Source organism: Danio rerio, chromosome 2, assembly GCF_049306965.1.
Source record: "Danio rerio strain Tuebingen ecotype United States chromosome 2, GRCz12tu, whole genome shotgun sequence".
Taxonomy (NCBI): Eukaryota; Metazoa; Chordata; class Actinopteri; order Cypriniformes; family Danionidae; genus Danio; species Danio rerio.
This window is the reverse complement of record NC_133177.1, coordinates 35,462,501-35,475,886: the sequence shown is the minus strand read 5'-3', so window position 1 is coordinate 35,475,886 and position 13,386 is coordinate 35,462,501. Positions and strand designations below refer to the sequence as shown.

Below are 13,386 nucleotides of genomic sequence, written 5' to 3'. Positions count from 1 at the left end.
CGTTTTCGTTTCGTCATTTCCGGAAACACCGGATGTACGTCATTGGTTGAGTTCATTGTTTTTGCTTGGGAATAGCGACTAACGTTCGCCGTTACAGTAAGGTAAGTTAAAATGTATAACTCTGTCTGCAGTTCATTAGCTACAGCCTGCATTTGAACTTGTCGTATAACGTTATTCCCGAATGCATAACGTTAGTCCTCTCCTTCGCGACTGCCCAACAGGCTTGGAGACTATCATGGATGTGCGAGCTAAGCTAAGCGCTGTCAAAATACATTGCAGAGCTGTTAATAAAACTGGCTTCCGTTTAACGGCAGCCCTCTAACTTATCAGGTAACGCTAATAGTTTACGATAAGGACAGTTGTGCTGTGTGTTAGACAGCTCTGCAGACTCTAGCTAACGTTAGCCAGATTAATATGTCTAATGTTTTCTGTTTACTTCTGATATTACGTGGTAAATATAGCACAATTTTCACCGTAACATTAAGAATATAAAACCTACTGTATCATATTTGATAAACGTTTTTGTCATGCATTTGATTCACCAGTATAGTTATGAAAATGATCATGTTTTACTCATTTTCTGTTATATTTCTATTTGGAAAAATCACAAGATAAATGTCGTGTCATTTTGCTTTGAATTATTTTTCCCTTCTGTTCTTTTCGTAAAGTAAATATTAGCTTATAAAATGCTATATTTTTTATTGAACAACTTGGAAGTAACGTTATATTATTTAACAGCTCTATTTATATCTAGTTTAGGATTATTATTGGTTAGTCGTCAGTGTGCGAATTAAACATTGACGATCGGGGGGGTCAACTGTTTCCGAGTAACTGTTAGTTTGTGTAATACATATGCTTCAGTCATTTATGAATTAGTTTTTTGTTTCGTCTGACGTTTATTTTCAGCCTTGTGAGGGAAATTTAGTGTATTCTGACCGACAGTATTCCCCGATTAGCTAATTCTAGTGTCTAATTTGACTTTATTTCATGCTAAATCTAGATACAAACACCTATTTTACAAGTAGTAAGTCTTGTTTCTCGAATAAATTGAAACAACCCCTCCTCCCATACATCTTGTTTTGACGTCCTTCAGGGGGAATCCCCCCAACCTCCCTGTAGATTGCACCCTGCTATTTGTGTTGAAATGTGTTCTAAATCTTACTAAGACATCTCTGTGTCAGAGTAAAAACTGCTATTTATATACATTTTATTTTAATACTCTTGTAACTATATAATTGTTTTACATTTCAAGCAGAATATTTTTTTTTTTTACAGTTTCATACTGTAAAATCAAAGTAAGAGTTTATCTAATAGAATTCTCAAACATTTGACCTGTTATATACTGAACTCTTTACTGCATTTTCCTGACATATATCATTGTATGTCAGGCTTAATATAGTTAATTTCTAAACAGTATACTTAAAGATAAAAGAAAAATTTTAAAGCTTAACCCATCTGTCTCCCGCTGGCTGAAAATAGGAAAGGATCCAAGATTTAGGTTCATAACAAATTCATGTGGTGAAGAGTTGCCAAGTTCCACTGGTTCATTGACATCAAATATTAAAGCCAGCCTCGATGCTCGAATATCAGATCTAGCTGTACTTGATTTCATTCTCAGCTGATTGATTTCCATATCCCACATATATAATTTGTATATATTTCCATATTTCAAATTTCTTTGACACATTGAAATCCCACTTTGATATATTTTTTTACACCATTTTATTTTCAATTATGTACATTTGAGCAATTCATGCAAATGTCAACCTTGCAATGAGCAAAATAAGTTTTCACCAAAATAGTGAAACCTTTTCTTTTTTTTTTTTTTGTGTGTAGTAAATACTGTAAAAATGCAAAAAAAAAAACCCATCTCTGTCAGTGTTTTCAAACAATTATATTAGATTTACTAAAATCACACAAGTGCAAATTTGACTTCTGCCACATTCGTAACAGAGAGACGTCATTTCACATTCGTAACAAAGCTTTTTTTTCCCCTCATAAATGCAACAAATGTAATGTAATATGAAATCTGTAGTTTTTGGTCTAGTGAGTTTATCCTTTTTTAATACTATTTAATTATGGGACGTGCAGTTTAATTCACAGAATTTCCTCAAAGTATGTTGTTTACTGTAAACTTGCTAACTTTATTGGTCACATACATAACGCGTGTTTATTTTCCTCAATTAAATTCTAAAAGATATTTACAGATTGATATTTTTCTAATCCTATAAGTCTGCGGTTAGCTGTTTATGAAAAAAGCAGATGTTTCAATATAATGTTAACATATACTTTCCTTGTGAATTTATGTTTTGAGTTTTTACTTCAAACATCACGTCCATAAATGTTCAAATATATTATAAACATCTGTGAATTTATATGGCTGAAAAAAATATTTACATGCCAACCTATTTAAATTTGTTTTTGGAAATATGTTGCATATATGACATGTATTTTATTTATGTTAAATCCAAATAGGAAATTGTGTGTCATAAATGTAATTTAGGGCTCCAAAATATATAATTTCAGCATCAATATTGCAGTGTGATCATTCAGAATAGTCACATTGCAGGATATTCAATGTTGAGTCTGTATTATAATTTGTTTGGGTTTTTAGAGCTTGTGACTATGAGGATTTTAAAAGCATTCATGCAAGATAAATTGCAAGTTTTCAACTTTAATAAAGATTCATTTGATTGAATTATTAAAATTTGTATTGTTTAATTACTGTATCTGAATACTGTTAGACTCTGGAAACAATAAAACACTGTTTATTTCAATTGTATCTTTTTCTTTATTGTATTTATTTATTCTTGTAGATGATTTATTATATTTTATGCAGATGCACTCCTTTACAGAATCATCCCAATCAATCTAAAATTCCAAATATTGATATTAAAGTCATCTGGTGAAATTGTATTCATATTCCTCAATATATTGCAGAATAACAACACATCGCCATGCTAGATTTGTCCAATTTTGTGCATCCCTAAAATTTGATTATAATACTATGTGTAAAGTGAAGTTTATTCATAAACTAATTTCGAGAGGAGCACGTGATTATGATTGAACACGGCTGGTTCTGCATTAGCATGCTTGATCCACCAATCAGGCCATTCCTAACCACTATAAAGAGCCAGGGATTTCTCACTACAGTCATCTTCGATTTGAAGAATCCCCCCTTCCACCCCTACCTTTTCACCTTTCCCTCCATAGGGCAGCACGGTGGCTCAGTGACTAGCACTGTCGCCTCACAGCAAGAACGTCACCGGTTCTAGTTCCTTAACAGGCCAGTGGTCGTTTCTGTGTGTAGTTTGCATGTTCTTCCCGTGCTTGCGTGGGTTTTCCCCGGTTTCCTCCCACATTCCAAAAACATGTACAACAAGTTAATCGTTAAATCTTAATTTCAATACAGGTAATCTAATAATGCAGCATATCTTTTAATAGCCTTCAATCTTAATCTTTAGCTATTATAAAAAGGGGGAGTTGTCGAGATCTACCTGAGCTCGAGGCTCCCCTCTCTACCTCCAAACGGGAGGGAGCCCAGGGCTCAAGAACCTTCGGGCTCAGGGCTCTCTCCCGGGACAGCATGCCAAACTTGCTTATAATCAATCATCAGCTAAGTGTGAACTCTTGAAGTGACTGATATGTTATAGTTTTACAGTAGACCATGAGTCTGCCAGCAGCTCCACCCAGCTATGCTGAAGCTACAGCAGGAGATAAAGAGCAAGGATCTGGAAGCTTCACTTATGCTTCTCAACCGCCCCCAATGCCACCACCAACCATGCCCATGCATCCCAGCTGGGCTTACGTGCATCCCGGCCCTAGTAAGAGACATTTCATTCATGCTTGTTTTGGATGAATGTGTACATTATGCCTATTTAATCATAAAATGAATGTATTTCAGGTCCGGGATATTCCAACGCTTATGCTGCAGACATGTCCTCGCCCTTCTCTGATCCAAGCTCCAGCAACAGCTTCGACGGCCTCGGAAGCAACTGGGAGGACAAGAATATCCGCCGCATGTTTATCAGGAAGGTGTGAAAGTGCTCGTTCACCTTTGCTCTTTCCACTCGCAGTGGGCATTATTAAAGGGGCAGTTCACACAAAACTGAAAATTCGCCCATTTTTTCTTTTTATTGAACGTTAATGAAGACTTAATTAGTGATTTACTTGAAGTCTAGACACTTTTAGAGTAGAAAAAAACATAGAGACTAGACAAATGTATTACCTGTGTCTCATTATGATACTTTGAGGTCTTAAGAAGTTAAATGATTGATGTAGTGGCTGAAACATAAAAAAATACGGCTTGAAGCTTTCACTCCAGACTATTTTGCAGAGGCTGTGGATCACTTGTTAGAATGCTGTAAATGATGTTCAGTTTCTTGCACAGGCTGTTTATTTCACTTCATTAGGCAATAATATGTTTTATGTTTTATAAAATTTTTAAGCCAATAATCATTAGTCTGCCAAATGACTAAATGTAAATGCCGGACGTGGGAGGAAGGCCCAATCCTAATTCTACCCCTTAGCCCTTCCCCTTACCTCTACCCCTCATTTTGCTGGTTCACGTGAAGGGGTAGGGGTATCCTAATTGTCTTTAGCTTGAAGGTGTAGGGCTAAGGGGAAGGGCTAGACATCCTTTTTTAGGACCACACTCCAAACCAAGGGGTAAGAAAATTTCCAAGAATACACTATCTACAACGGCAGCATGGCTGCACAGATATAACCGCTTTTGTGTTTTACCGTCTTGCTTTAAAAAAAAACCTGCTAAAATGAAAGCCCCTAAATTTCGTGGTCCCTTATAATAACTCCTGTCCCACAACATTCTGCCACTCGATGACACTCGAATACCCTGTCAGTAATGTCTAGTGGCTGGGAATGAGCTTTTTACAGCGTCTGCTGTAATGTTAATGTTGTTAACACCCCACCAGATTTATTGCGGTGCAAGAAATTTTTTTCGAAAAAAGCGCTGGAGCGGTCGGTAACTCTGATGTAATTTGAACAGGAGCAAGCGTTTGTTTGTTTGTTTGTGTGTGTGTGTGTGTGTGTGTGTGTGTGTGTGTGTGTGTGTGTGTGTGTGTGTGTGTGTGTGTGTGTGTGTGTGTGTGAGAGAGAGAGAGAGAATAAGAGAGAGCGTGATGCTGTGTGTCGCTTGGTGCTCTCTCTCTCTCTCTCTCTCTCTCTCTTTCTCTCCCCCGCGCAGATCTCTAATACAAACAAGACAAACAGATGATCGTGAACCTAAGGTCGCAAATAAAATAAAAATTCGGACACCGCCTAAGCCTAGTTTACATTGATGAATATGGTGTAGATGCACAGTACAGTTACGATCTTATCGCCACATAATATTGTTATGATAACATGACATTGTTGCCTTCGGTGATTTCCTGAAGGTAAATACCAAAAAATAAAGCAACTGGAATAACTACAGCAGTCGTGATCGTCAATCTCATATAATGCAGGAGATCGCGATGACATATGATAACGTGTGCAGGTGTTGTAGTGCTGTCCCATTTTTTAGGGGTCAATTTTGAGCTCTTCCTTTTTACAGTCTTTTTCAAGGGCCAAGGGGAAGGGGTAGGGGTAAAAAAATAAAATTGGTATTGGGCCTAAGTCACACACGTGCAAGTCACAAGCAAGTCTCGAGTTATAACGTTCAAGTCTCAAGCAAGTCAAGTCTGTTTTTGTCTGACTCAAGTCAATTTAAGTCAAGTCATTTAGTCAAGCAAGTCACTTTCAAGTCAATTAAATTGTTGTCGATTTTAAAGTTTTTGCTATTTCTTTTGCAATTTTTTATATTCAAATAGTATAAACTTTGATTAGCCAAGACGTAAGCTGAAAACAGCAGAACTAAACTTGTAACTTAAAATTTTTGGTGTGATTTGAAGTGTTGAATGAAATTAGAAGTGGTAGTAATTGAATCGCTGATTTTTAGGTTGCTGATTTTGTCTTCTTGTTGATGTCTTGCTTGTAATCTTTAAACCTAAATTTAATTATTTTTGGCAGAGCGCCTTCCATTTTCCATCACAGCATGCTCTTCATCTGATAGCCAAATAGCAACAACTGAATCGTTCTAATGAATCTGAATCATTTAAGGTGGTTGCTCTTAATAACCCGATTGATTCAGTTCAGCAAATCCAACTGATTCTTTTAAAATGGTTTTTTTAGAAACACTAAACCACAAATTACTTAAAGTTACTTACCTTTTAACTTGCCTGGCACTTCCTCTGACATGGAAAAAAACAGTATCATGAGTTTTCCACTTAAAATCATCAACTTGAGTCTGAAATCTGTTGCAGGGCTTTTATACAGAACAGTACAGAGAACCTATCTTTTGGACCGATTTGAGAACCAATGTGCTGATAATACTGCACATGCTTGACTTAGAACTTTCGGGATTTTTTTTAAAGAATGCATAACATATAACAAATGGTTATGTATTTAATAAAAACAAGTTATTTCAATTCCAAGTAGAGTCTCAAGTCATGACAATCAAGGCTCTAAGTCGAGTCTTTTTTGGATATTTGTCAGGCAAGTCTCAAGTCCTAAATTTTGTGACTTATGTCTGACTCGAGTCAAGTCATGTGACTCAAGTCCCCCACCTCTGGTAAATGTAATCTTTAAACTGATTAACTAAAGATCAACTGATTAACTAAAAGATCACCATTAAGACATTTTGTAAATTTCTTACTGTAAATAAATGAAAACATTTTTTTAAAATTTGTAATATTACGCTATCCATGGGTCAGGAATTTCTGCAATATCGTGAAATGTTAAAAGGTTTTGCTGATTGTTATGGTTTGACTTTTTTTTATTGCGATTTTTATTCTTTTCCAATTTGCAAATACGCAATCAAATGCATTCAGCAAGCTGGACCTGTTAAAATACATTTGTTTGGTCAGTGGGCCAGTGCTCTTGAGTCCCTTATAGATTTTGTGGGGAAAAATGGCATAATTATTACTGTCACATGATTGATTTAAACAAGAGTGTCACACACTGAAGATTGTGTTTCTGAAAGGCATCCGTCTTGTTTGCAGGTCTTCTGTATTCTCATGGTACAGCTCATGGTTACGTTTAGTGTGGTGTCGCTCTTCACATTTTGGTAATTGACACACACATCAGATTACATGACATAACCCCATTTTTATTTGCTTATTCTACTTTTTAAAAAGGCAACTGTCGCTGATGACCCCTTGTTTTTCTACAGTGAGCCGGTCCGCAAGTTTGTACAGTATAATCGGGTTTTCTATCTGACCTCATAGTAAGTGCTGCTCTCTTTCATCTTTACATGTTTAATGCTTGAATGATTATATTTACAATGTTGTCATTATATGTTATTTGCTAATTTGATCACATTTACAATTGCTATATTGTCCTCCGAGTGACACTGATTTGTTTTGTCCAGCATGACTTTCATGGGAACATACCTGATGCTTGTATGCAGCACAAACGCAAGGTAAACAAATAGTGTTTGTTATACCTTATTGCTACCTTCTGGATTAGTTCTCAACTGTTCTTTGATATCTAGTACTTATCAATGAGTGTTTATGTTTCATCTGCAGGCGAAGATATCCTACCAATATGATCCTTCTAGCCATTTTTGTAAGCAATCTCATTGTCTCATTAATATGTTGGTTTATATTAATAAGTATTAACTATCATTTCTATAAATGTTGTATAATTATAAACAAATTAAAAAAAATTTTTTTGCTCTTTTTTCAGACTTTGGCAATGTCCTATATGGCAGGCATGCTAGCCAGGTGAGTGTTATATTATTATATTATATTATATTATATTATATTATATTATATTATATTATATTATATTATATTATATTATATTATATTATATTATATTATATTATATTATATTATATTATATATCATATCATATCATATCATTTTATATCATATTATATTATATTACATTATATTAAAATATATTAGTAATAAAGGTAAGACATTCTTTATAGTTATTTAGAAAATATATTATTAATATTCTATGCTCTCTGGATACCATATAATTTTATGAAATTATATATTTATATATTAATATATTGTTTTAAATATGAATCAATTGAATTATCAATTAGAAGACTTAGAAATTAAGACTATAGTTCTTTTTAACTAAATGTAAATTTTAATAAATTGAAATAATTGCAGGACAACTTTCAGTTTTTAATCTCTCTCTCTCTCTCTCTCTCTCTCACTCTCTCCTCTCTCTCTCTCTTTCTCTCTCTCTCTATCTTCAGCTATCATAATACCAAAGTGGTGATGCTGAGTGTGGGCATCACAGCTCTGGTGTGTCTGGCCATCACTCTCTTCTGTTTCCAGTCCAGGGTGAGCAATTATTTTTTGTAAATCAGTCTTTTCGAGTGCTTTCTTTATGTGTCATTTGACCAAATATTGTGTTCAGGTTGACTTCACCACCTGTCATGGGCTGCTGTTCTCTCTTATGATGGTGCTGATGATCACTGGGCTTCTGCTGTTCTTCACTGCTCCATTCGGATATGTAAGCCGCTGACATTTGAATGCTGTAAATTGTGTTGAAGCTGCTATTTGTGCTCTGTGTTAGAATCTTTTAAAATTGAAACACCACAATTACTGTTGATTTTTTAAAAATGTATTTTCTTTTTATGTTTTTAAAAAACATTACTTATCCAGCAAGTTTTTACGCAGCGGATGCCTCTCTCTGGGAAACACACACATTCACACACACTCATACACTACGGTCAATTTAGCCTACCCAATTCACCTGTAACGCCTGTCTTTGGACTGTGGGGGAAACCGGAGCAACCGGAGGAAACCCACGCGAACACAGGGAGAACATGCAAACTCCACACAGAAATGCCAACTGAGCCGAGGCTCGAACCAGTGACCCAGCGACCTTCTTGCTGTGAGGCGACTGCACTACCTACTGCGCCACTGCTTTGCCCCATGTTTTAAGATACCATTTTTTAATTTGTTCATTATTTATGGTTTCATTATTTATTTTTAATGTTGTTGTACTCACAACAGCTCACCAAGCCTGCGTTTTACTAATAAAATTATTATGGAAATGTTATATTGTGAAAATTAATTGCAATTTATTACATTTAAAATTCATTTTACACTTTATTTATTTATTATTAACAAATGTTTTTAGTCACTATTTTCACAATATTGTACATTCACAATATTGTTTATTCGCAATACTATATTTTTGTCAGTAAAATGCAGTCTAGGTGAGCCTTTGAATATTAAATCGATAAAATATGTATGGTATTATATACACACACACACACACACACACACACACACACACACACACACACACACACACACACATATATATATATATATATATATATATATATATATATGAAGATTTCAGATGCAGATGCAAAAACGTCTTAATGGCCGTCTGAATTTTTCTTTTAAAATAAGCTTTTTTCCTCAGCCTCCGCTGTATCAATTATGTTCAGTATTCAGTAATGTTAAACTATTTTAAATATTATAATAAATTTCAGATGGCACTTAAAGGTTTTGCATCTGAACTTATGATATTGTATTATATCAAAACCATTTGATATTGGGCCATCAATATTGTTTTTCCAATTAGAATGTCTGCTGCTGTCTGTTGTTTTGGTTACAGAATTTCTTGAATTTTCATTGCCCATCTTAAGCCAATCATAATCGGGAAATTTCCCCAACCAATGCAGAGCCCAGGGGGTCAGAGTGAGAGCGCTCCAGCTTGGCCCCACCCTGATCCCGCATAAAGGTTTTATCTGGAATCAGTTGAAGTTCAGAAAGCAGTATTCTCATTATCTAAAGAGGTTAAAATTAAAGACTTATTTTTTAAAGCAGTGATTCTCAACCAAGTTTCTGGTGGACCACCAACACTGCATGTTTTGGATGTCTCCTTTGTGTCCCACACCAAATACAGGTATTCCAGCATCTGCTAATGAGCTGACGATCTGAATCAGGTGTGTTTGGTTAAAAGGAAGACATGGAAAATGTGCAGAGCTGGTGGTTCTCCAGAAAAGAGGTTGAGAAACTGTTTTAAAGTGACTTGACATTTCAATTTATTGATTGCATGGTTTCACCACTAAGTGGAGACAAGTAGTTTAAAAAGTATTTATCATTGGGGTGCTTTCACACTGAGTTGGATAAGAATAATTGGTTCTGCCTTGCATTGCTTTTCTTCTGATCCTAACTGCATTAGTTAGGCTACGTCCACACAGCAACAGTTTTTTTTGTCAGGACTTTTTTCTCAGCCTCCTTTGTTTCAATTATGTTCAATAATGTTCAATTAGTTCACTTTGATGCGTGTGAAAAGAACACATTCTTTGCCGTTACTGAACCCATACACAGGAGTCTGAAAAAACAAACCCTAATTTGAATATTGGACCAACAATATTGTTTTCTCAACTAAAATGTCTCTTGCTGTCTGTGGTTTCAGATACCCTGGTTGCACACTGCGTATGCTGGATTTGGTGCGCTGGTTTTCACTCTGGTTAGTTCCCTTCAACTATGCTGCACTGTCATATCTATGCACCTCATAGAAGACCTCATCATCCTCTTTTTGTGTGTGTTTTAGTTTCTGGCATTTGACATGCAGCTGCTGATCGGCAACAGGCGGTACTCGCTGAACCCAGAGGAGCACGTGTTTGGAGCTATCTGCCTCTACATGGATGTGGTCTACATATTCCTGTTTTTCCTTCAGCTCTTCGGGAGTCGTGAGTGAGCGAGGCGTTGACATGTCCGGCCTCAAGCTTTTGTCCTCTGTTACACACATACACACACAAACACACACACACACTGTTCTCAGTTACTCCAAGGTTTGTTGAGGAGTAAACAGTCTTCCTTCTTTCTGTGTGGCTGTTGAAGTTTGATGTGTGCTGTTGTTTTCCTTCTGCTCATGGTTCAGGCAGCTCTTTGCACACCTCGCTGCAAGATAACCATACAAAAAAAAATGGATTCACACACATATGCTGTTCAGGGTAGACAATCACTGCACATTAGACCTGCACGCGTCATCGTTAAAAGATTGCAGTCGTCATTTATGTGCCGTCTTATTCCTAAATGATGAAATTCGGCTGTTTCTGTTAAACCTTTGACAAGTACCATCACAGCAAACATTCAGATTGGCGTTCACACAGAGATAGTGAGAGTCGTTAATACGTAGTGTCAGCTTCACAAACAAAACTTCAGTGTTTTTGTATTATAAAAGTAAAATTATTAATACAGATTAAATGAATAAGTTGTGAGGTCAAAAATGCATGAGTTTGATCAAAATATGTGTCAACAATAGTGGCTTAATTACCAGATTTATTAGGTTAACTTTCACATCTGAAATGAAACCTACTGGAGGTCACATAAAGGTTTTTTTAATTCCCTGGTTCTGCTGACTGCACTTCCTCAATTTTCATTGCCAATGTTAAGCCAGTCAATGGTTCTATTTTGAATTTCCCCAACCAATGCAGAGCTCGGGGGATTAACGTGAGAGCGCTTCAGCTAGGCCCCACCCTAATCCCGCATAAATGTTTTATCTGAACTCAGGTACATTTGAAGTTCAGAAAGCAGTATTCATATTTTCTAAACAGGCTAAACTTATAGACTTATTTTTTAAAGCAGTGGTTCTCAACCATGTTCCTGGAGGACCACCAACACTGCATGTTTTGGATGTCTCCTTTGTCTCCCACACCCATTACAGGTATTTCAGCATCTGCTAATGAGCTGACGATCTGAATCAGGTGTGTTTGGTTAAAAGGAAGACATGGAAAATGTACAGAGCTGGTGGTCCTCCAGGAAAGTGGTTGAGAAACAGTGTTTTAAAAGTGACTTGACATTTCAATTTATCAACTGCATGGTTTTACCTGTAGGTACAGACATGTAGTTTAAAAAGTATTTATCATTCAGGGTGCTTTCATACTGGGTTGGATATGTTTATTTGGTCCTCCTTGCATTGCCTTCCTTCTGATCCTAACATTAGGAATGAGTGGATGAACTGCATTACTTGGGCTACGTCCACACGGCAACAGTCAGTGTTACATCCATACATGTAAGAAATGTCTGCTTCAACATGGCAATAGGAGTTAAAACTGGGTTAAAATGGTGTAAAATGTATAAAGCCCTTCTTTAGCACATTGAGTATAGACATAAATATAAGTAGATGCTGGTGCACTCGCACACGATGCTGGTTGTTGTAATAGTGCTAATAAACATGGCAGCACCTGCAGCATAAACACAGCTCCATAATCTAACATTGTTGTTGTTATGTGCAGGGAATTCACTTCTTTTGGTTATGTAGTACGATGACGTCATCATTTCCAAAAAGTCGCTGCGTTTTTGATTTTCCGACTTTGTAACCCGTTATCTAAAAGAAATTTGTTTCAGGGCTCTGACAATGCCCAAACCGTGTTAAACTTTTGTGCATTGACATAAATCTGTTGCCGTGTGAATGCTGCTTTAAGAACTTGGTTCTTAGTTCACTTCATTTTACTAGCGATTTGTTCACAAACAAGGTATAATTTAAAGAATAAAACTATAAGAAGATTCAATTGAATCCAACAGTAATATTGCACCACATATGTGTGAATTATTGTATTTATAATGTGGTGGTCACTATGCTTTGTCTGTCATTACAGATTATTTGATGTGTATTTATTTAGCATTCATACTTATAAGTATTTATGTGTGTTTAGCCTAATTCAGTGCAACATTCATCTATGAAGTATGTAGACTGACAAACAAGTTGGTGGAGGAGTCCTTTTAAGTTTTGGCATCTAGTCTTAAAGACATTGCAAATTAAAAAAAAAATGTCAGCTAATCAAAGCAGTGTGTAAAACCATACAAATGGTCTATTCCAATCAGGGGAGACAAAATAATACAGAAAATTGCATTTTATTCTAAGTGTAAAAATCTTAAATAACTGTGTAACTGCCCTTTAGAGAACAGTCAAAAATAAATAAGACCCCTAGATAGAAAGCACAGGAGAAAGCAGTGAAATGATTTGTGACTGCTGTTTTCTTGACTCAAATAAAACGTTTGGAGTTTGAAATTTTAAATTCAAAGTGCCAACACAGATTGTCACGTGTCTGTTTGCCACAAATGTAAACAAAGGCTTAAAAGAATGAGAAAAGCTCATTTCTTTCAAACATAAGTCTCTGCTTGCAACCCATCGAAGTTATATTGACTTAGGTACAGTTTGAGATCCTGCAATCAGTGTTCTTATTATCTAATCAAGCTAAACTCTGACTTTAAATGAACACAGGTATACATCAGCCGTGTGTGAAAGCCCCCTGAATCCTTCATTCAAGCGATTCGATTAAAAAGTCTGATTTATTCAGTAGTGAAAAAGTGTCTTCGTGAGTGAGTCATTGAATCGTTTATTCAAGGTATTATT

At 35.9% G+C, this 13,386-nt stretch overlaps 1 protein-coding gene across 7 annotated transcripts in view; it reads left to right on the top strand.

Moving 5' to 3' along the window:
• The first annotated feature begins 15 nt into the window (after positions 1 to 15).
• faim2a (Fas apoptotic inhibitory molecule 2a) overlaps positions 16 to 13,386 on the top strand; it is a 13,915-nt gene continuing 544 nt past the window's right edge. The window contains exons 1-13 of one of the 7 annotated variants that reach the window (XR_012387207.1): positions 42 to 101; positions 3,665 to 3,824; positions 3,905 to 4,035; positions 7,038 to 7,102; positions 7,208 to 7,261; positions 7,406 to 7,456; positions 7,563 to 7,602; positions 7,723 to 7,760; positions 8,252 to 8,339; positions 8,416 to 8,511; positions 10,441 to 10,494; positions 10,579 to 11,629; positions 11,790 to 13,386. The exon at positions 11,790 to 13,386 is cut by the window's right edge and continues 418 nt beyond it. Coding sequence is in view for 4 of the 7 variants with exons in the window: in NM_001013518.1 (NP_001013536.1) it covers positions 3,668 to 3,824; positions 3,905 to 4,035; positions 7,038 to 7,102; positions 7,208 to 7,261; positions 7,406 to 7,456; positions 7,563 to 7,602; positions 7,723 to 7,760; positions 8,252 to 8,339; positions 8,416 to 8,511; positions 10,441 to 10,494; positions 10,579 to 10,725 (921 nt within the window). In the remaining 3 variants the exon portion in view is untranslated. 7 annotated transcript variants of the gene reach the window in all.